The sequence below is a fragment of the Pelobates fuscus genome, chromosome 3, assembly GCF_036172605.1.
Source record: "Pelobates fuscus isolate aPelFus1 chromosome 3, aPelFus1.pri, whole genome shotgun sequence".
NCBI classification, from domain to species: domain Eukaryota; kingdom Metazoa; phylum Chordata; class Amphibia; order Anura; family Pelobatidae; genus Pelobates; species Pelobates fuscus.
In genome coordinates this window covers 339,710,483-339,734,823 of record NC_086319.1, presented here as the reverse complement: position 1 = coordinate 339,734,823, position 24,341 = coordinate 339,710,483, and the positions used below count along the sequence as shown (strand labels likewise).

The 24,341-nt window shown below is 38.1% G+C and overlaps 1 protein-coding gene across 7 annotated transcripts in view; it reads right to left on the bottom strand.

The window, feature by feature from the left end:
* The window catches only part of TCF12 (transcription factor 12), a 214,295-nt gene extending 190,563 nt beyond the window's left edge, over nucleotides 1-23,732 (bottom strand). For 2 of the 7 annotated variants that reach the window (XM_063449090.1, XM_063449091.1), the window contains exons 1-3: nucleotides 23,291-23,732; nucleotides 21,844-21,979; nucleotides 21,135-21,207 (exon numbers count right to left, since the gene is read on the bottom strand). In XM_063449090.1, coding sequence (XP_063305160.1) covers nucleotides 21,135-21,207; nucleotides 21,844-21,957 — 187 coding nt within the window. In that variant the 5' untranslated portion in view covers nucleotides 21,958-21,979; nucleotides 23,291-23,732. The remainder of the gene's footprint in view (nucleotides 1-21,134; nucleotides 21,208-21,843; nucleotides 21,980-23,290) is intronic. The other 5 variants (XM_063449097.1, XM_063449095.1, XM_063449092.1 and 2 more) reach the window with 5 other exon arrangements.
* Between the last annotated feature and the right edge of the window lie 609 nt (nucleotides 23,733-24,341).

Genomic DNA, 24,341 nt, shown 5'->3' with positions numbered 1-24,341 from the left:
CTAGGTGTCACGGTAACCAGACACGTGTGTTTATTTTTATTAAAAGTTTAAAGATGTTTAAATAATATAGGTGCAAAAAGATTGAGTTGTATTCTAGAGATGTTGCAAGTTATTAGAGATGTAGAGTGCACACTTTAAATGGTCATGACTCTTGAGTTATAACCACACTCAGTCTTGATTCAGTGCAGACATCTGTAGTTATTGCAGAGGCTTTCGTACTGATGCAAGTGTACTTTTTCATCTTGTTTTCATATCTGTTCATTATGAACATGTGCCTAAACCATATTTATAAAATCCCAAAGTGTGATTTTGTCATAAAAGCTGGCTGTATGATACAGGCTTGCTTAGTAATTTTCTAACTCATGATACTTTGTGCATTGAGTCACTGCTGAGGGATTGTGGTTTGGGAGCCTCATATGACATTGCTTCAATTCACACGAAAGTAAAGACAAGTTCCTATCATAGCATTTTTAAAAGTCAATAACGGGGGGCGGAGTTAGCAGCTGAACGGAGCAGACGTGTGGCAGAGGAGCTGCGAGACAAAAAGCCTACTTAAACGCTTTACCTGCACTACTGAAGGCGAGAAAAGACACCAACAATCATGGGAAAGAAGTCTGGACGTCACGGACCGGTCACACTCTCCTGCACCCAAGATATAGGGTACCTTTTGCAGCACTCGGCAAGGATCCCAGAAGCATTCCCGCCAAAAGAAAATGTTGACTCGTCATACTCAGAAGAACAATCCCTGGATACGCTGCATGAAATCCCTACTACAGGGGGACTACAGAACACATCCTCTGATGAGGACGACGAGCTGCCCTCAACTAAAGGGGACTTTAAAGCTCTCCTACACACCATTCATCAACTGTTTGCCGCGGACATCGCGGTAGCGCGAGAGGGGATTCATGCTGTAGAGGGCCATGTGAAAGCGACACAAGAGGAGACGACACAAGACCTTACAGTATGTAATACCTTATTGGAGGCCACAACGGCTGAGCTTCACAGAGCTCAAAAACAACTCAAACAACGCTTAGAATACATGGAGGAAAGGCACAGGTGCCGGAACATAAAAATCAGGGGTGTTCCAGAGAGCATAAGCCCTACATTAGGAGACTGCTGGCAACCATACTTACCGGGCAGCAGGCCAAACAGGCCATGGTGGACGGCATATTCCGCATTCCCTACAGTGGCAAGAGCACCAACTGGCTCCCCAAGAGATGTAATCCTACAGTTCAAAACAAGAATGGTATAGCCTGCCTTCATGACAGCAATAAGAGGACCGCAATCTTTTAAGTTTGGATTCCAATATTGTAGAATGGGTAAGGCAGTAGCTGAGTGACAGGCAACAGAGGGTTGTAGTCAATGGAGTATATTCAAAGCATGGGCTTGTCACCAGTAGGGTACCTCAGGGATCTGTACTTCGATCTATTCTCTTTAATGTTTTTATTTGTGATATTGCAGAAGGTCTTGATGGTAAGGTATGTCTTTTTTCTGATGATGCTAAGATATGTAACAGGGTTGATGTTCCAGGAGGGATAAGCCAAATGGCAAATAATTTAGGTAAACTAGAAAAATGGTCAGAGTTGTGGCAACTGACATTTAATGTGAATAAGTGCAAGATAATGCATCTTGGACGTAAAAACCCAAGGGCAGAGTAAAGAATATTTGATAGAGTCCTAACCTCAACATCTGAGGAAAGGGTGATTATTTCTGACGACTTAAAGGTAGGCAGACAATGTAATAGAGCCGCAGGAAATGCTAGCAGAATGCTTGGTTGCATAGGGAGAGGTATTAGCAGTAGAAAGAGGGAAGTGCTCATGCCATTGTACAGAACACTGGTGAGACTTCACTTGGAGTATTGTACGCAGTACTGGAGACCGTATCTCCAGAAGGATATTGATACCTTAGAGAGAGAGTTCAGAGAAGGGCTACTAAACTGGTTCATGGATTGCAGGATAAAACTTACCAGGAAAGGTTAAAGGATCTTAACATGTATAGTTTGGAGGAAAGACGAGACAGGGGGGATATGATAGAAACATTTAAATACATAAGGGGAATCAACACAGTAAAGGAGGAGACTATATTTAAAAGAAGAAAAACTACCACAACAAGAGGACAGTCTTAAATTAGAGGGGTAAAGGTTTAAAAATAATATCCGGAAGCATTACTTTACTGAGAGGGTAGTGGATGCATGGACTAGCCTTCCAGCTGAAGTGGTAGAGGTTAACACAGTAAAGGAGTTTAAGCATGCATTGGATATGCATAATAAGGCTATCCTAACTTTAAGATAAGGCCCGGGACTAAGGAAAGTATTTTTTAAAAATTGGGAAGACTAGATGGGCCGAATGGGTCTTATCTGCCGTCACATTCTATGTTTCTGTGTTTCCTACCCGGCTTTGACCTTCTTCCAGGACCTACCCAGACCAACTGATTTGGAGGAGCCTATTTAAACCCCTGACCACCATTCTCTGACAACATGCTAAACCATAAAGATGGGCCTACCCTCGAAGCCTGTTAATCCCAGAGGATGGGAAAAATATACGAATTGCAGACGCCTGGACTCAGTGGCAGTCCCAGAGCCAGCAGCACAAAGTGCAGGACCGGAGGTTTCTCCACGGACGGCCCCACACAATTGGAACATGTCTAGAATTTTGGCCTTCAAGCCTTCCAATTACAATGAAGGCCTGGGCCCCCCTTCAGCAAATTCAACCACCACAAGCCCACGGAAGAAGTAGCAGCACAAGCTAGACACCTGAGGAACTGACAGGGACTCATACAACCCTGGCTGTCAGGATTGTTCTACTTATCTTTATCCACCCTGACCAGGAACAATGTGTTAAATTCATGAGTTAAGCACCATATAACCTTAAACTATACATTGGCCCCAGACATTCCTAGCTATCACCACCAACTACAAACCACGTTAAAACCATCAACCCACTATTACCCCTTAAAAGGGATATATCTTTATTGTTAGCAGATTCTTACTGTACTTCAATTAATTTTATTTTATTTATTATTTGTATTTCTTACATGAAAGCTGAATTGGAAAGAGAGCCCCATGGTAGAGAAGAGATAGTATAACACAACCACTGTACTGCCCAACTACTAGACCTAATTACTTCTGACAAACTACAAACGCTTAAGTACTTGTCTGCATATTCATATACATTAGTTGAAGGATACACTAAGCACCATAACAACCACTGTTATAGCAGTGGCAAAAGTACAAGGAGGCTATAGGAACAGTTCCCCCAATTGCTGAGCGTTTTCAAGTAAAAAGGGGTGTCCATCCAACATCCAAAGCTCACCATCACGGTTACCAACACAATAATGAGGTAGTATTGTTCTATCATTTTCATGAAATATTTGTACGAGCTAGCAGGTTTCACCTGTGCCATATGGGCAGGTTCCCAACATCAATGCCAGAAAGAACCAGTTTTTTTTTTCTTTATCAAACCACTTCAAAATAGGTACGTGGTAAAACTAATAAACTCTATATACAATAACCGCTTATAATAATTCATTCCAATTATATTTAAATGAAATAAGTGGAAATATACATACGTTTACCAGTTACTCTAATCATGATTAAATATGATAGTTATGCATACACTGTAACTAATAATCATATTAATGTATGAGCCATTAATATTCCTCAGCACTGACAATGATGCATATGTCCACACAATACCAGGAGTTTGAATTCTACCAAGATATAGATATGTAAGTGGGGGGTGTGGTGTGGTGTGTGTGTGTGTGTATATATATTCACAAGCAAGCATAGAATTATGTGGGCTGGAGTGAAACATTAACTGGAGGGGCCACATATGATCCTAAAGTTTAAACTGGTACTACTAGGGTAGTTACTCATTACTAAACACTGTTTGCAGATATAATTATTTTCTATCTATTAGCAATTGGTAAATGTGTATTTTCAGATGCCAGAGCTAGACAGATATAAATAAAAACCTGCTGCAGACAACTCCTGGCAAATTCTCCATCTCAAAGGGTACACGCATAGAGACTTATTTGCATATAATTAAATCGTTTTTTATTTTCATTTTTGCAGTGATGGTGTTACCCTACAAAGAATTTAGCAATCCGTAAAATAAAACAAAGAAAAAAGCTCACTTTAAAGTAACTCAAAGTCAGCTGTCAATACACCACCGAGGAGAAGAACAATTTTACAGTAAAATGCCTTTAAGAAAAACTTTACCGATAATAATGCAGACCTTATTGTGTGTACGTAGCTGCAAGAACGCAGCTGGTGCTGATAACAAGATTGTGGTGTATGCCACCTAAAGTCCAGCATTACTTTTAATACAGTAGCACCATATCAGATGCTTCTGTTTATTTTTCAAGAGGAACCTCCCAAGAAACTGACCTTTGAATTTGTCGATGTCTAGGCTTGGTACCACAATAATCACCTATTCGTGTCATCCCCTGAGTTTTAAAAAATATCAAGATGGGGTAATGACCTAAAAGTAGATCATTTGTCAAGCTGACAAGTTTTGTTTTTTGTTTCAAAAGATCATCAAAATTATCTTTAATATGATAGACTGGACAGATTTTGGTTTATTTGTTTAAACATAAAACAATTAAACACCTTTATAAGTTGTTAATAGATACTGTCTTTATAAAACCCGCTATGACACAGAGTTCGGTCCTTTAACTGAAAATGTTGAGCTGAAAACATTTATAGCAACAATGCAGAATTGTATAAACTTTACCTGTATCTGGCGATGGTGAACTTATACCGTGCAGTCAATTTGACACTAGATAATAAGTGTCTACATAAGAACTATGCATACAACACAAGCTTTATATTACATCCACTTGCGGCAATGGACACTCAATAACTCACTATACAGAATTAATAAAATGGGGAGAAGGGCACTAGAAAAATAAATTACGGACAAGAATCTGCAACATAACATTGTATTGAATATATATATTCAATACAATGTTATCCAAAACTCTGCACACCAGTCAAGCCATAAGACTTGCTTTTCCCGCTTGACTGGTGTGCAGATTTTTGTTTAACATTGTATTGACTATCCACAGGTGGAAGGTTTTCAATCACAATTTATTCCCACCATAATTTTGGGGGTTTTTGCTTTGTATTTGTAACGCTATAGTGTTCCCTTGTAGTAAATAACAAATATATATATATATATATATATATATATATATATATAATATGTTATTCACTAAAAATTAACACTATAGAGTTGGAAATATAAACATGTATTCTTAAAACTATAGTGTTACCTCACCAATCTGAATTAGTTAAACAACCCCAAAAAAATGTAAATTGATTTAATCACCTTTAAACCCCGTGTGCCAGTTTAGCTTCAGCCGCCCTGCTTTAACCCCTTAAGGACCAAACTTCTGGAATAAAATGTAATCATGACATGTCACACATGTCATGTGTCCTTAAGATTTAAAGTTTAAAAATGTAAAGTTAATTTAAAATGTAAGGTCAAATCAGAAGAACTTGGAGAATTTTCCTAGTTCAGTTGTTTTGACCTTGAATTTGAAAATCTCTTTGAATTCCCAACAATTCTCACTTTAGTGAGTAACCCAGATAAGAGTTTTAAATGTTAATATTAACTTACAACTACCAAAACCCTTGCTGCGCCCATAACACACTGTCTAAGAAATACATATGGTGGTGCCATAGAAAGTTGTGATGATCACGAATGGTGGAGTTATTTCCTGGTTTGATAATAACACGCTAGTTAAGCCTGTGAATGTGTAGAAAATGAGAATGAATGGTTTTGTACTGTGATGTAGGGCTCATCGTCACTGCCAATGCCGCATTGTACAAACAAGATAAACCAAATATATGTACAAAGTGCTACACAAGATGGATCTGGAGTTGTGACATGTTAAATTTCAGCGGTTTACTGATCATGAAGAATATTTTAAAAACTTAACAGTGTTGGTCCATTTGATAACCTACCCCTTTCAGAGGTGCATCTGAAAGGGGTAGGTTAAGTTATAGTTTTTATTATTCTTTCTGAAAGAAAAAAAAAAAAAAGAATGAGGTTTTATTGGAACTGTTGTTTTTTAACTTTTGTTTAAAGGACCACTATAGGCACTCAGACCACTTCAGCTTAATGAAGTGGTCTGGGTGCCTGGTCCAGCTAGGGTTAACCCCTTTTTTTTTTTTTTTTTTTTTTTTTTAAACATAGCAGTTTACACTGAGGGTTAATCCAGCCTCTAGTGGCTGTCTCATTGACAGCCACTAGAGGCGCGTCCGCGTTTCTCACTGTGAAAATCACAGAGAAGACGCCAGCATTGTAAATGCTTTCCTATGAACTGGCTGAATGCGCGCGTGGCTCTTGCCGCGCATGCACATTCAGCCGATGACGTCGCTAGGAAGGAGGAGAGGAGGAGGAAAGCTCCCCGCCCGGCGCTGGAGAAAGGTAAGATTTTAACCCCTTCCCTCTCTCCAGAGCTCGGCGGGAGGGGGGCCCTGAGGGAGGAGCACCCTCAGGGCACTATAGTGCCAGGACTAATTTTCCTGGCACTATAGTGGTCCTTTAAGGTTTTATTTTAATGCTTTTTTTTTTTAGGTCAAACTACTTTATCGGAAAAAAGTACTATTAAACCTTTTTAACGTTACTAAAAGTTTATTTCACTATATATTCATGCTTTAGCATGCTATTTTTATTTTGTCAGACACCATCGGAATTGATATAAAAAACTGCAAACATGGCTTCTGCAGTGAGTAAATATGCAGCCACATTCAAAAGACACTTGCGGTACCGCATGGTGTCCAATAAACAATCTTTAGTAAGTATAATTTTAAATCTTTACATTTCCTGACAATTGTGGTTGTACAATATAGAATATACAGTATCATTATCTATAACTATTGAAAGAAAAACTTTATAATCCACATCTTGTGTAGCCGAGACATTCTTTAAAAAAAAAAAAAAAGAAACACACTTATACTCATAAAATAGGCAGCTTACAGAAAGGGCTCTATAAATTGGACACATTTATCCAGTGAGATCCAGGCTACATTATTACATTTAGCAAACAAAAGTCTCTTTTCCCCCTACTCTCCCTTGGTATTCAGTTAACATCTTCAACAGAAAGTATGCCCTTTATATTTTCACAAGTTATGTTTACAAACACTGCTTTGTTTTATAGATAAAGGAACACAGAGCATCCATTCAGAGAGAATACCAATTATCTCATCCCAGAATCAAATAATAGAAGCAAACCTGTCCCCTGAATCTCTAGTAAATCATGTATGGCGAGCCTCGCTGCATACTGAGAGGAAGCAGGCCTTCTTATGTGTGATGCAATGTTTACATTACAGATATATCCAATGAGAGCAAAGCTTTGTCACAGCAACATTTATCATAGGGAATTAAAAAAAAAACTAGAGTTTATAACTAAATTGGCGTTTCTTAACACCCTCCCCCACCCCACTAATTAACAGGGTTGCATTAATTAATTAGCATATAGAATGCAAGAGGTATGTAGGTTATCAAATAATCTACAGAAAACCAACCGCAGTCCTTCTAGTTATTATTGATGGACTAACAAAGGAACTGCAAATTTTAAAGGTTCAGTTAGTTTGTATTCTAACTTGGTTAATTTTCTCAATACCATAATATGCAATTACCAAGTTAATTCACCACAATAACAATAACAAGCCTTTGGTGTGATTACTCCTTGGCAAATATGACAAACAATAGATTATTTGACCTTAACGGGAAATATTGCCATCTTTATCTGTAAGTGTAATTGCCTGTACATGCAGTTTTTCATTGATATTTTTGGTTAATATTTTTAACCAATATTTAATGGACATATAGTTATTAATATTTCGGGTGACTGAATTTGGTTGGCAATTTTTTAAAATGTATATAACAAATGTTTGCTTTTCCCGCTCTTGCAACCAAATAAGAGCAATTGCCGCTTAAGAAAAACAAGACCATGAAGGTCGTATAGCAAAGACCGAAAGGGGTAACTCAAATTGTAAATTACAAATAAGACTTGAAAAAGAAAAAGAAAAAGAAAAAAAAAAAAGGGGGGGGGGGAGACACACCACCAATACTCCCAAGCAAGAGGAAGGAGAATGTAAGTAGTCCTTACAAGATTAAAGTATAAAATGTATAAACTTCATGAATTAACTCCGACACATATGTCACATGAAATGGCCTAAATGGTTTACAGTTGTTGATACACAAATGTGTTTTACATAGCAGTAGTTGGGGTAGTAATAACTCCCATTTGTGACCCAAGGTATCATACGTAAAGAAGGATAGACAATTCTGATGGGTATAGAATGAGGAGTTTCCAAGCATTAAATGCATCACTCAGACCTACTTTGGTTGATAAACCCGTGTTAAGGGAATGTACTGCATTCCAACCAACAGTTTCTAAAGAGCTTCAGGGCATTATGCAATTCCGTGAAAAAAAAAAAAAAAAGTAAAATTGGACTTTCTAGCATGCAACGGGCAGGTGGTCCCTCTTTACCTTTAGTATTGGTCTGTCTATAATGTACTGTCTCTCTCTCGCCCCCCACCTCCACCCCCAATTGTACAGTGCTACAGAATATGTTAATCTATAAAAGCCAATAATAATAGTCACTTACCAGGATTTCTAATATTATATGGGGTTACTTAATCCCTATATTTAGCAAATATGTTTTAGTGTCTTCTGAAGGAAAATGAAAACAATGCAAACATTCACATAGCTCTATCCTGGAACTGAGCACACGATCTGTCAATCAAAATTATCAGCATTGCCCTTTACTACAACTGGACATAGTAGTAGACAACAAACCAAAACAATGTTTCTCTTCTGCACCTCACTTGCACTTTCTACCATAGCTGTGCAAAGACTGAACTAGATATCAACGTCACCTACTAAATCTTTAATACACATTTTGAAATAAAATGAAGCAGCACGTGAGAAAAAAAAAGGTTAACACAAGTCATAGGTGATTTTCAATGTTTTATTCAACGGTATGATTTCCAGAGAAGAGACCATTTGTCTTTAGCAGCTGCCACACAATCTTACTCAGAACAAAACAAAAAGACATACTTGAAGTTTCATGAAGGGAAACAAAATAAGTGTTTGAAGCACATTTTATTGCCTTGAGGAAAGTGTTTTGTGGATGAAAGATAAACATTTCAAAGTTTTGAAGATCACAAGAATTAATGTTCGCACAAATTTCAGAGAACAAGACAATTTTTGTGATCATCAGGTGCCCATAAATTATTTTTGGTTTTCTTTTGGGACACATCTAGCTTACATTTACTAACCACAGAAAAAGAACATTTCATAATTTTGTGTCCACCAACAACTGTATTTATCTTTACTTACTATAGTAACCTACAGCAGAAAAAAAAAAAAAGTATGTATTAATTAAAGATTCACCTTTAGTCTTTGGTAGAACATTTGATTGTACTTATTTCAGACAGGAAAAAAAGGTCAGCCTGGCAAATCACAATGCGTACTCATAGAAAACCAATTGTACTTGAACTATAATTTATCCGCACACAGTATGAGGCCAACATATATTAATGTACCTACAGAGTAATTCATCAAATGTGAGGAAGTCTGAACTTGATGGAGGCAAGTATCTTTTCAGCTATGTAACAAACCAGGAAATGACAATTTCAATTACAGTGGAACCTCAGAACTCAAAACAGTATCTTAACCTGAACAATTCAGTAGCCGAACAAAAATCTTTAGAAAAAAATAAATAAATAATAATGTCTCGGTACACAAACGATTCTCGGTACCTGAACAAATCATGCCACAAATATGTTCAATTATAAAGCTATGTCTCACTTGAAACACATTTTAAATGCAAGAAGAACAGTTACCAATCCCCATCCAACCAATAATATTTCTTCTCCTTTTCACTTACGCCATCAACTCTCATCATTACAGGTAAAGTGAAAAATCACATTTTCTTTTCATTTACTGGACATTGTGTTTTGTTTTTTTTCTATATGATTTTATGCATGCAAGGTATTATTAAACTGTAAAATTTGTGTTAAAATGCTGTAATTTGGGGGGTCTTGAATTTGGTTCTCCAACAAATTGGAACTCGAACAGCCTTCAGAAACGGATTAAGTTTGAGTTCCGAAGTTCCAGTGTATTTATATAGCGTGAATATATTCCACAGGGCAAACATTACGAAAAAACAGTACGAAACAAGGCAAACATTTGATTCTAACCAAACATGTGTGACATACAGGCACAGCAGGTAAAAAGAGCTTACATTCTAAATGGATGAGGGACAAATATACAAAGAGTGTTAACCAAAGATTATACATTAACCCATATTATATAGATTGTTTCCAAGCAGAGAATTATGGGATATAGATATAAAATGGATTACTGAGTTCTACACTGCAAGCTCCCAAAACTCGCATGTGTGCACTCAAGTGCACACACACACAACTGGCCAGGAAAGACAAAAACTTGATTCCTCATTAGGCAAAGCAGAACAGAGGGGATGGGAAAATGGGGACTTATTTGGCATTAAATATGGTTGAATGCTGAATTAAAGGAAACAACACGAAGCAGTTACAGTGCCAAGAGTCTATTTAAAGGATGATTAACTGTGGTGTCTCGATATCTAGCCAAAGAAAGAAAAGATAAGAAATATAAATAAATGCAAGTGGCAAGAGGAGCTGGACATGCAAACATTAAAGAGACACTATAGGCACCCATACCATATCATCTCATTGAAGTGGCTTAGTGCCCCTGTCCCCTATATCTGCAGTGTAAAACGTAGTTTTCGAAAAAACTGCAATAATTACGTTGCAGGGTTAGCTCCACCTCTAGTGACGGCCTTCCAGACAGTCACTAGATGTGCTTCCTCGTGCTTCACGGATTTTAAACTCCATGAAACAAAGCTGAACGTCCTCACACTTTGCATAAGGACATCCAGTGTCTTGAAAATCCCCATATAAAAGCACTGATTCAATGCTTCCCTATGAGGAAGCCCTAATGCTAATTAACATCACCATAACATTGCAGGAGACCTCAGTGCTGGAATCAGGTAAGTAAAAGACACTGTTCTTAACCCTCTTGTGAACAGGGGTGCGGAAGCAGAAGGACACTATAGTATTAGGAATGCAGTTTTGTATTACTTTCACTATAGTGTTGTTTTAAAATGTATTGACCATTCGGAAAGAAAAACCAAATGACAGTGCCATTTTAAATACCATATATACTCGAGTATAAGTCTAGTTTTTCCGCACATTTTTTGTGCTGAAAAACCCCCACTCGACTTATACTTGAGTCAATGTCTGTATTATGGCAACTTACATTGCCATAATACAGACCAGGGCCGCCTGGCTCATTACAAGCCCGGCGGTCCTGTTGGGGGCTGGCAGGAAGCGTTTACTTACCTTTCCTGCAGCTCCTTTCTCCTGCGTTCTGGTCAGCTCCCCTGTAAATCTCGCAAGAGCCGCGGCGTCAGAGCGTTGCCACGGGTTACCGTGGCAACGCTCTGCACGGCACGCAGACCGCGAGACTTACAGGGGAGCTGACCGGAACGCAGGAGAAGGGAGCTGACAGGAGCTGCAGGAAAGATAAGTAAACGCTTCCTGCCAGCCCCCCTCCAGCACAGTACACACCACTGGACCACCAGGGACAAAAAAAATTAAAATAATAAAAAAATAATAATAAAATAAAATGAATGTAATAAAAAAAATTAAAATAAAAAATAATTATAATATTAAAATAAAAAATGTGAATATTTAAATAAAAAAATGTAAAATAATAAAAATGCCCTCCCCCCCCACACACACACTCTGCATTATATACACACACACTCATACAATCACACACTCTGCATTCACACAAACAGAAAGAGTGTGTTTATATAATGCAGAGTGTGTGTGTGTTTGTATGAGTGTGTGTGTATATAATGCAGAGTGTGTGTGTGTTTGTATGAGTGTGTGTGTATATAATGCAGAGTGTGTGTGTGTTTGTATGAGTGTGTGTGTGTTTGTATGAGTGTGTGTGTGTATATAATGCAGTGTGTATGTTTGTATGAGTGTGTGTGTATATAATGCAGTGTGTATGTTTGTATGAGTGTGTGTGTGTGTATATAATTATAAAAATCACAGAATTTCATAGCCCCAAGTTTTACCTTCGCCTTTTCCAAGAGGCATAGCATATTTCACAATTGTTGGTCACAAAACTGCACTCGACTTATACATGAGATCGACTTATACACGAGTATATACGGAGGCCTGTGTTTCAAACAGTTATACAACTCAATTGTTTGAAATGCGACTTTTTCCCGTTTCACAATAATCATTTTTTTTATTGCATATGATCCATCACAAAACAATTGTGTATTAACAAAATACAGTATAAACAAACGTGGCTTTTTTCCCCCATAAGGCGAGTTAAAACACAATCTGTTTTTAAAATAGCCTTTAGTTTTAGTAACCAATGCAGTCACAGATACACTAATCAGAAGTCACTTTTAAGCAATTTCTGAAACGTATACAATTTAAACTTCACAGGGGCACAAAGGTCAATACAACACACACACATAGAAAATATATATATACACATATACACACACACACACACACACACACACAAGTTTTTTTTTTACATTAAGAATATGCCCCGCACCGCATAGAGTTGCATATCTCTGGAATAAGTGCAGCGAGTGGAATTATTAACATGTTATATCACAGAATTGTATCAAAAGAATTGTTTTATAAGTAACTTTGCAAATATGAACAAACTAAAAAAATCATTAAAATTAAAGGAACAGCTTAATGTAGTGGGTCTGGTGTTTACAGCCTGTCCATGCAGGTTTTTTTAATGTAAGCACTGCCTTTTCAGAGAAAAAGCAGTGTTTACATTGCTCCTTAGTAACAGCTCCTGAGTGACTAGGTGTAGTCACTCAGGTGGCCTCCAGAAGTGCTTCCTACGCATGCACGGTCTCCACGCTTTGCACAGAGGCCCTGTATTTTCCCCATAGAGATGCACTGATTTAATGCATGTCTATGAGGAGATGCTAACTGGCAAAGTGCAGCATTTTACCACGCATGAGCAATAGCCTCCACATGCTTTCCTATGGGAAAACATTGGTTTGGCCGATATCAATAAGTTTAATTTCCGCCACGGAAGCAGAGCCAAGCGGGAGAAAAGGTGAGTAAAAAAAAATCACCTTTTTACTGAGATCTAAGGGGGGCCGGAGACCTAAATAGTAAGTGGAGATGAAATTTATATACAGTACACAAGGCATCATCTTTTATTTATTTATTCACACACAAGCAATGTTTTGGCTCACACCAATCTTTTCGTAAGCTTTAAAGTGGCTTGTTGTTAGCGGAAAGATTGCTTGTGTGAAAATAAATTATTGCAACACAAAGCCCAGGTGTCTGGTCATCTGTATAGAATATGTACAAAAAAAAATACCCTATATAAATCTGGTACCCAAAAAAAAAAAAAAAAAAGTGTTTTTTTTATTGCATAAAAAGTACCCGTAGAATCTATTTAATTAGGCAATGAAATGTAATATTTAGGTTCTACGGCTTAAAACTGATCTGTTTTTCTTTTTTTCTTCTAAAAAAATAAATTAAAAAAAGCATTTACTTCTTAAAATGTCCCTTTAATACAAGAAGTCCATGTGTGCAAATAGCAGGCATTGCAAATGGCACATTTCCAGCATCTCAGAGATACAGTCACTGCTGCTTAACCCCTTAAGGACACATGACATGTGTGACATGTCATGATTCACTTTTATTCCAGAAGCTTGGTCCTTAAGGGGTTAAAATACTTATTTTACCCAAACATTTGCACACAATAAATGAATGCAAATGCAATTGTAGCCTCTATACCAGTGATGGCGAACATTTTTAAGTACGATTGCCCAAACCTCAATACAAACCATTTTTTTTTTCTCCAAGTGCCAACACTGCAATTAAACCTGAATACTGAGGTTTACATTTAGAAAAAAAACAACAATTACAGTTGTCCGAACTAGGGGTGTAGTGTGTGCATGGGAGTGCGGTGGGAACACTGTGTATATGGGCCCAGTGTGTCTGTGCGGGTGTAGTGGGGGCAGTGTGTGTGGGCTGCAGTGTGTGTATGGGTATGCAGTTGGGACAGTGTGTGGTGGGACAATGTGTGTGGTGGGGGTACAGTGGGGGCAGTGTGTGTATGGGGGTACAGTGGTAGCAGTGAGTGTATGGGTGTGCAGTTGGGGCAGTGTGTGTATAGGGGTACACTGGTGGCAGTGAGTGTATGGGTGTGCAGTTGGGGCAGTGTGTGTATGGGGGTACAGTGGCAGCAGTGTATGCATGGGGGAGAAGTGTGTGTATGAGGGTACAGTGGGGGCAATGTGTGAGTAGTTTGGGGCTGATTAAAACAAATAAGGGTTTGTTTTTTTATTAAAAAGAATATGCTTTATATCCTACCTTCTTATCTTTGCCCAGGGAGGGGGGATATCGATTGTGAAGCCCTAGTGGTCAGGTGGAGAATCCCTGGTGGTTCTAGTGGAGAGTGAATTCTAGCCTGCAGCTCCTGGGCTAGAGTTCACGCTCGCGAGAACGGAGTATTGCTATGGTAACCGCGGCAACGCTCTGTGCTCGCGAGAGGAGATCCAGCAGAGATGCAAGCTAGAGCTCCCGGGTCTCCTCAGCCTCCCCTGTCGGCAATGTGCCTTCTGGTGAGGGAGATCTCTGATCTCCCCTCCAGTCCGAGAAGGCACCCAGCAGCACTGGCGCTTGCATAGCACTGGCCCAGCAGGAGCACGCATCGGCTCTCGGAGGGAGAGGAGAAATTGCGGCATTGCACCCCCCCCCCCCAGGATTCGCCACTTCAGCTGCGCCGCCCTGGTGACCTATGGCTGCGTGCCCACAGAAAGGGCTCGGCGTGCCATAGGTTCACCAACGCTGCTCTATACAGTATTAACGTGTCATTTCTGCATAAGAGGTGCATTTAAAATAAATACATGTAAAATAGAGGGACATTTCATCATTTTCAATATCTTTCAATTGAAAGAAGAAAAAAACTAAACAAAACAGTTTAGTGGGGAAATTGTGATGCATCTCAACAAACCAGAGGCAACAAATCATCATAGCGATCTGATCTACAGTATCAAACAAGGTCTGTTCAACTAAATCCAAAGTGCCAAAACAGAAGATACGGATTTAATCAGCAGTACAGTCTCTCCATTGGCACTGCAAAACAGACAGATAAATAGTCAGACACCAGCAGGGTTATTTACCAACATGAGAATCCATAGTGAATTTAAATTTTAAAGCCAGAGCAGCATAGTTGAAAACATAGCTGATTGAGAGAATGTTTTCCATTTTGACTATTTTCACCTTAATTTGTGAAATTCACTATGATTTCACCTTAAATTCTCACATTAGTGAATATGTAGGATACAGATCTGTGTCTCTATGGGGATCGTGTGCTTTGGCCTAACAAGTCCTGATGTAAATAGTTAGAAGGGTTCCTCATCTTAAAGGACCACTAAAGGCAATATCTCAATGAATACAGTGGCCCTGAAGTATTAGCCATGCATTGTAAAACATTGCAAGTTTAACATACCTTTAGTGGTAGTCTTCCTGACAGTCACTAGAGTTGAGTCAAACTCTGAGATTGATGATCCCAGCCAAGAAGATGGGGAAGCCGCAGAAATACCAGCGCAGTAAGGGAAGAAAGGTAAGTAAAACTCACCTTTTTCATAAATAGCTACAGGAATCTATAGCATGAGAAATATATGTTTGTATTCATAACCTTATGGTGTTTTATAGTGTTCCCATAACTCATGAAAACTAGCATGGTTCTACTAGGAATAAAACAGCTACACTATTGCCCTCGATATCATTGAGCCAACCTTACCTATACCAAAGAGAAGGATTCTCTTCAATGGTCCCTTCATTACACCTCATCCACTACAGTATATATTTTATTATGTGCACAATGCACCACAAAAGGAAGCTATACTCAAGAAACAAGACAAACTGACATAGTTGAAGCAGCTCAGAGATATTGTTCAGTATTTCGTACAGGTAAAATCCTTAAAAAAATACTAATGTTGAAAGTGTGGGGATTCCAATAAAATTTTAACAAAATATCATAATACAAAGTAGAGACTATGTCAAGTCACAGGTCTCACAGAAAATCTCATAAGACCCTCCATAGACCTCGGTGTTAAACTTTTGCATCTGCAAGAAAACAGGCGAGATGCAGCACCTGGTGGATCAAGCAACAGGAGATGAAGAAAAAAAATGGTGGTGCTCTCAGAGAACAGAGTTATGCAAGTAAATCTATTCGCAGCTGTAACCCCTGGCCACCACACACAAAGCAGGGATGTGACTTTAGACGGTCTTTGCAAAATATCCAAAGACCCCTGAAGGTGACAGAGCCACTTTAATCAATTGTTTCAGTATAGTTATCCCCATACCTCCTATGATGTGATTTGCACCCTCTGCTACATCAGAATAACACTTCCACAGTTACTCCCCGTAACAGAAAAAACTTGACACAGCAGTAGGTAATCACTTCTACAATGCAAATCACTGCATAGCAGTTGTGGGAATAACTATACTCAAAGGAAACTTTAGATTAACAAGAGGAAGAAAGGTCTGGGAATAAAAACCTATGCCTATATTTTGTACTTTGAGAACATCCTTGAATCTAGGAATGGAGCTTATGTCCCAGCACGATAACTAAACAGTACACTAAAAGTGCTCAGTTATCTGCTGAGCAATTATTAGACTCATTCACTCATCACACCTTTGAGTTAATGAGTACTGCCTTGTTACTTTGATCGAAGCAGGCAGAGATCATATCATCAATGCCAAGTTTTTTTGTCACCACCCCAGGCAGTTTCCCACCTTACGTGCTTTTGTTTTCCTGCCGTGATAAGCTGTAGTCCACAGATTTAAACTTTATATTGTACACAAATGCCATATTATTCCACTTTTACTTGTTAACTCATGTTTTAGGATCTCAGGGTTTTGAGATATTGCATCAATTTTGTGATGATAATTTGATCTACAAAATAATTTTAAATTTCTGACTACCGGTAATTGTAAATTAACTAATAAAGCAGAAAATACATTGGTACAATAAGTGGGCCAAAACTGCATCTCAATCTTGCTTAACTGTATACACATTGTTGCATGAAATGTATATTTTACCCATACATTGTGCAAAGTGAACATCAATTGCATGTTAAAACAGGACTAGCTAATGGGACTGTATTGAGAACTAGTGAACATATGAATGAATGCAGACTGTCTCCAACAGGTCAATTCTTTGCACTATTGAGTAATAGGTAACAAGCTGTGAATATATTTCATAGTACATACAAAGACAGATACATACTATAATTTTGAACAACAGTAAATTATTAGTATATTAGTATTTATTAATATACATTTTATTTCAGTGATGCCTGACTGAATAATCTGTGCAGTATGCATTAAAATGTAAAGTCATGGATACGATTTGGAAGATGCATGTTACTATGTGACACAAATTTGCGGCCTGCGAAGCCCAGATTTCTACACTTTATGTACACATACTTTAACAAAAAATATTGCACTATATTGCAGAAAACATTGTGGAAAAAACAGAAACATGCAAAGAAACTCTTGTTGTTTAGGAGTCTATTGAATTTGACCCCTTAAGTGCTGAACACTGCTCTCTTAATCACTCTGCCAGCCCATGTGCTAATAGTACAACAGGTGGGATACACATGCACAGACTTATTTGTTAAAAAGAAACAAAGGAAAGTCCTAAACTCTGGAATTCTGCCAATCCATTGCAGTTACAATAAAAACAAGCACCATCTTAAATAGAAATACAAACAACCACACCAATGTTGAATCGCAAAATGCACTTGTATAAGCATAATGTTCCCTGGTTCATTTTGAGAAGCGACGTTTATGTTTTAAAATCACAATCATCTACTGATAATAAAGTTTTTAAAAAAAATTAACAAGACGCATTATAAAACTAACTTAAATTAATGCTTCTAAATCTGTGACAAAGATAATGATAAAGAAATACATAGTCAAATGTAAATCTTTTTCACGACAATGTTTGTCCCAGGAAGAGAGAAATAAACTAAATATCAACCCGTGCTATATGAAAATAAAAACGTCAGATTTAGATGTGCAAAGGTACCATGGTCTGAATATCTATAAGCTTTAAAGTTTAAATAAAAGCAGATCCGTGCTAAAGAAATAGAATGGCCTAGTCCTTGTTATACAAAAACTATACTGCACGTGTGAACCTTTAACATAAAGCACTTGCAGTAACACGCAGGACACAGGTAGCCTTTAGTGCAGTTTTCGCATACATAAAATATGCGTAAACAAGTGATGAGAAGGTCATTGCATCAGCAAGACTATATAGCCTTTTGTCAACAACTTTCCAATGAAAGGTTTATTGTTTGTTTTTTTTTTTGCAATTCCGTGATCTCTAGGTAAACTAAGAAAACAACTATTTTGCAAAGCTCTAAACACACAAATCATAAATATTTTACATCTCCATTGTTGAGTTTAACAAGTAATTAAGTTTATTGCTTGTTAAAGAGATCTAATCAGTCAACATTGGGAGATCTAATGATGAGCCCCAAGAAGTCTGTCAAGATGTCATTACCGAAGGGCTAATACGTTCCATTTCTAAAACAGAACAGTTTTTATTCAAAAAGATAGGCAGAATACCGCATTTCATGACAATACTCTTTCTTGCCACTACTTAGGATTTTATTAGTCAAATGGGAGTTTATATAGTTTCTGCATTACGTAAACACTTAACACACATATCTATCGCTATAGAGATATATTATATATATATATCTATTCTATACCAGCAGAGAATTATAATTAAACATATTACAAGCATATTTAGCAGCAATATTTGAAACACAACATTTCCATTTTGATAGGAATAATTTTATGGTGGACCTCCAATTAGATATGAATTAAATCTCTTAGAGAGGAGATTATATACATACATATATACACACACACACAAAACTCCATACGTATGTGTGAAAAATATGCTTGGGGTTATACTGCATTGAAAATCAACCACCAATATAGGAAATAGAAACACACAACATATTCACAAAATTAGATACAGTCTAAATAGTAAGAAACCAGAGACATTTTGGTCTTTTTCAACCAGTTAAAACAAAATACACATAAATGATTTTTAAAAAAAACCAACACATTTTTGTTAAAACTAAGGTATAGAGGCATATAACATTTTGTTAAAATCCCTTCTGTTATCAAACGTTCTAATATTCAATAAACTGAATGTGCATAGTAGCATGGAAGAGTTCTGACACCAAACAAATAACAAGCCTTGTACAGTAAATTACAAATCTGTATCCCTTAAGCAATGCATATCCTATAATGCCATTTGAATGGATGTCAAATGAAGGTGTGAATTCTTACACGTTAACATATTTAACAAGGAAACACCTTGTAAGGTGATTGATAATTGTGTAATTTGACATCAAATTACTTACACACAAAAAAAAAAAAACACAAGTGCACTACAGTTTATACATAACATAAGCACATAGCAAAGCAATTCAGGCACATGGAAACAAAAATAAATAATAACTGCTTTGCATGCCATTTAAAAAGCAAATATGCTCTACATAATATCTCACCTGAAAAATAATAATAACACATTTTTTTTAAAAAGCAGTTTTAAATATTATATATATATATATATATATATATATATATATATATATATATATATATATATATATATATATATATATATATATATATATAGATTTTGTAAACGGTTTACTGGAATCCAAATTTGACAGTATGATTACATAACTCATGCTAAGTGGTCAAGTTAAGGTGTTTGACATGGGTGCTGAAAAAAATGAGATTGGGGTAATTTTTACATACAAAACGTAGTGTTCTCAGGTACATGTATATTAATCACTAAAGTTGCTTATTGTTAAATATAAACTAAATTACTTTACTATGGTATATACTTGACTGGTTCCACAAGTCACAATAATATTGCGGAGACCAAGTAAACATATTAAAATAGTGCCATCTAATAAGAGCATGGAGCATGCAAATATACCAATGCAGGTGATTTGGTTTAACTAGATAAAGTAGATTAACATCTTTTTCATGCAAGTATTGAAAGTTTTAGGAGAAACAAAAAATAGCTTCTTAAAACATCATACGATTGTAAACATGCTTATTTCATCCTACTTTAACCTAACTTAATAGACAAACATGTCTTTGAAACAAGATTCAAATTTTGCATGAATATAGAAATATTTTTAGAGACAAAAAATAAATAAAAATAATCAGAGATATATTTATGGTAAAAGTCATTCAGACAACATTTCATACGGTCATAATACAATTTGTCTTGAGAGCTACATCTGGCTGTGCTGGTTACAGGCTACAAAACACGTGGAACCAATTTATGTGCTATCCGTGTTCATTCCAACACATTTACGAAGCAAATCTTTTGGGTTTTTTTTTATTTTTTTCGAGAGTTCTGCATAACAAATTACAGTGGGTTTAAAAGACAAAAAAAAAAATTAAAAAAAATAAATAAGAGGATACCATAAAACAGACAGATTTTTATACGTAATCTTTACCTTGTATCACCACAAACAGGTGAACAAAGCTACAATAAATAGTCCCTACATGGCTAAACTCGGGACACAAGATAAACTAAAATTAAATACTAAAAACACACAAATTACACCACAGTCAACTGAAAATGTACTCAAAGCCAGTACAGCTGTGTCTCCTAAACATGGAGAGTACATTTAAAATACCAGATTACATTATCTTGGAAATGTGGAAGACTATGAAGTATGAAACCTTCCAAAGCACAGAAATTATCATTGCATAGGTTATCACAACAATTAAAAAAATATATTTTTTTATTTTCTATTTAAACTGACAGGGCAACAAATTGGTTAAATAATTATAAGGATGGGATACGTAGGTATAAACAAAACGTACATATAATTAGATTATGTCTGGCATGAAATAATGGCACAAAATTCCAAGATACTTTAACATTGTATTTAGAAATATTTTTGCATACGTTAAGTGTAATGAAGTTTAGCTGTTCCTTACCAGATCCACTGAATTGACTGCTTCCTAATGTAGTAGGTCTGGTTTTCCCACTATTAACAGGTGGGGAAAACATCTGGAAAACAGAAAAGGGATTTTGCTTTGAGTTGACTACACTTCTGTTTACATTGCAGCTTGCATTTCTACAGCCCTGACTTTATGTTAACATTGACATTCACTATATTGAATTTATATACTACAAAAACTAGTTATGGTCATAATACAAAAGCGTATTTTTTGTTGATATATGCCGTACACAAAACATCAATATTACTATTTTATGCCAATTTAATAAATATGAAAATATAATGAAACAGCCACTAACTGCAGACAGTTGAATGTTTAATCTACAAACATAGAATACCAAATGGTTTGCAATTCAAGACAGCACATGTAAACTATATAGGGCAACAAGTGAGGATTAAACAATTTGTCTAAATAAGTCTACTGTTTTAATGACAGTTAATCTCTCACCAATTTGACTACTAAATTTACAATTAAAGTAAAAAAACAACAACAACCAAAAAAGAAGACAATCAGATTTAAACTGAATTTAATTGGATTGTCGCTTTTGGGGTCAATGAGATGTCTCCGACTTGTAAACCAATTGACCCCCGCAGTCTTTAAATTGATTACATGTTGGGAGTCTAGACATGACATCAAAGTGAAGGTGTCCAGTCCCCAGGCTGCCTGCTTGCCGTGCTCTCTTTACCGTGTGTGAGAAGCCATAAGAAGACCCCGAAGGATATCGTACCGCACTGAAATCCAGCAGGTCACTCAGCTCCTTGTCTGTTCCTATAGCGGCCATCCGCTGCTGAGGATTCATCTTCAACCACTCAAGTCAGCTCCTAGGACACAGCAGAAAAGAGCACTTAGCATCTGCATCATAGCACACCCTCTAGCTGCTGCCCTGTACAGCCCATCTGACACTATGATAGAGGGTGGGAGGGTACAGGAAAGTGGATAAAGCCATCTCTCCTTAAAAGTAACATCTGCCTGGAAAGTTTTACCCACTAATATTGCCTTATACAAAAGGAAATTACGGAGAGTACCTTTAAACCACTTTAAATAATAATGAGAAAAAAAAAAAAAAGAAAAAGAAAAGAATGGAAGGAATACGAGCCAAATAAAAATCCAGTGATGCAGAAGAAAAAAAAAAGCAACTCAGACAAAAAAAAAAATCAAGTGACTCACCATCATCTTGCAACAATAGATCTGGCAAGTTGAACTGCAAGTTAACTCTTTCTGTTGCCTCTGAAACCAGGGCAAAGGGGGGTACAGAACAAAAGCTTACCATTAAACAAACAGAAGGGCAAAACACTGCAGACTAATGTGGCTTTGAAAGGATTTTAAGAAAACTTATGCTTGCATGATTAAAATATAAATAAATTTAAAAAAATAAAAATCACACAAAACAATAAGTCATAAAAACCCCTTCATCCACCAAACGCGGAAAAGGCTGTGTGTGTGTCTTTGGGGTGGGAGTAAAAATTATTATCTTTCTTCTAAAAATCAGCATGAATAGTTGGGGGCAGGGAGGGTTACTTGGCAAGTTTAGAAAGAGCTGTTCTTCTTGCATATAGGGGGGTGAGGGGTGTATGAAGCAGCCCTGATCTGTGTTACACACACACAAACAGCTAGGCACCCTGAAATAAACATTTAATATAGGTTATTAGCAAAGCTGTCCAAAAAGTCAGACCCCCCCCCCTCCACAGCTGTTAGAAAACTACAACTCTCATCAACCTCAGTCAGCCTTAAAACTAACAAAGCATCCTAGAAAGAGTTGTTCAATGAGGTCTATAGAATAGACATTTAATGTGTGTTACTAGCAGGGACAGCTAGCCATAACCCCCCCCCCCCCCCCCCCCCCCGGTCCCCCCATTTATCTAGTTTAGAACTACAACTCCCATCAATCTTTGTCAGCCTTAAAACTAACAAGACACCCTGGGAGTTGTACAGTAAAACCCACTACAATAGACATTTAATATGTGTTGCTAGCAGGGGTAACTAGCCATAGGGAGCCCCCAGTTGGCTGGTTTGGAACTACAACTCCCATGATGCAGTGCAGACTGTGAGGCTGGCAGAGCACCATGGGAGTTGTAGTTGGGCTCTGTGTTTGGCTGCCCTTGTTGTTGGTGTGTGCCCCGGACCCCATTTACCTTTTTTCCGTTTAAACATCCAACAATCCGGTGTAAGTTTATTGGGGTCCCGGTCCGCCGGCTGGGGGCTGCTTTCTGGCTGCTGGGGGGTGACAGAGAGCGCTATCCTCCCGCTTTCCCGGGGTTTGGCCGTTGTTCTCCACTATTGGGGACGGTTTTCGCCTTTTTTTTTCACCCGATAGGAACTTGTGGGTCTCCCTCAGGCAGACATGTTTTTTTTTTTTTTTTTTTTTTCTCGCTCATCGAAGCCTCATCACCACGTTAGGTCCTGGCTTGGTATCCTTCCGCCATGCACAGTCAATGATCCGGAACTCTTTTTCATCTCTCTCAGGTTTAACGCTTCCGCCGAGCAGGCTGTGTGCAGACCCTGTTACTGAAGACGTAGATCCGGCGCGGCGGAGTAATACAGTGTTGTGCACGGGGCTGTGTGTTTGGTGAGGCTGGGATTCCCGTCTCCCTCCCTGACTGACCGGCCGTGCGGCCGCCCGGCGATGAGGCGGTTAATTGGCCGGGTCGATGTGTAGGGCTTGGGAGGGGGTCGGTCCCCGTTCGCTGCCCCCCGGGGGTCCCGCCGTATCACACTCCGAGCGATTCCTGTCAGAAAGTGTTGATAAATAGAGTGAGCTCTCAGCGCCCGGCCTCATCACTGCGCAGTAATCCCGCACCCCCCATGGTTACCCCGGGCAGCCTGGCCGCAGTGTGTGAGGCGGGGGCCGTGCAGGGGGGGTTGCCCCCCCACTTGTTACGGTAGTATAGTGCCTGCCGGGGTGTGATGCGATTATTCTTCCGCCGGGGGGGGGGGGGGGTGTGTAAGTTGAGCGTGGTAATGGAGCGCGCGAGCCGGGGAGCCGGTCACGTGACCGCCTTGCTGTGGCTGCGTGCCAGCTGGGGCTTCTTAGTGCAGCTGGAGAGAGCGCGAGTGCAGGAGCTCAGTGTACAGCTGCAGGCTTACTGCTGCCATATAGTGAGCTATCTATGTAACCTGACTAATGCCATATAGTGAGTTATGTAACCAACCTGCTGCCATATAGTGAGCTATATAACCTGATAA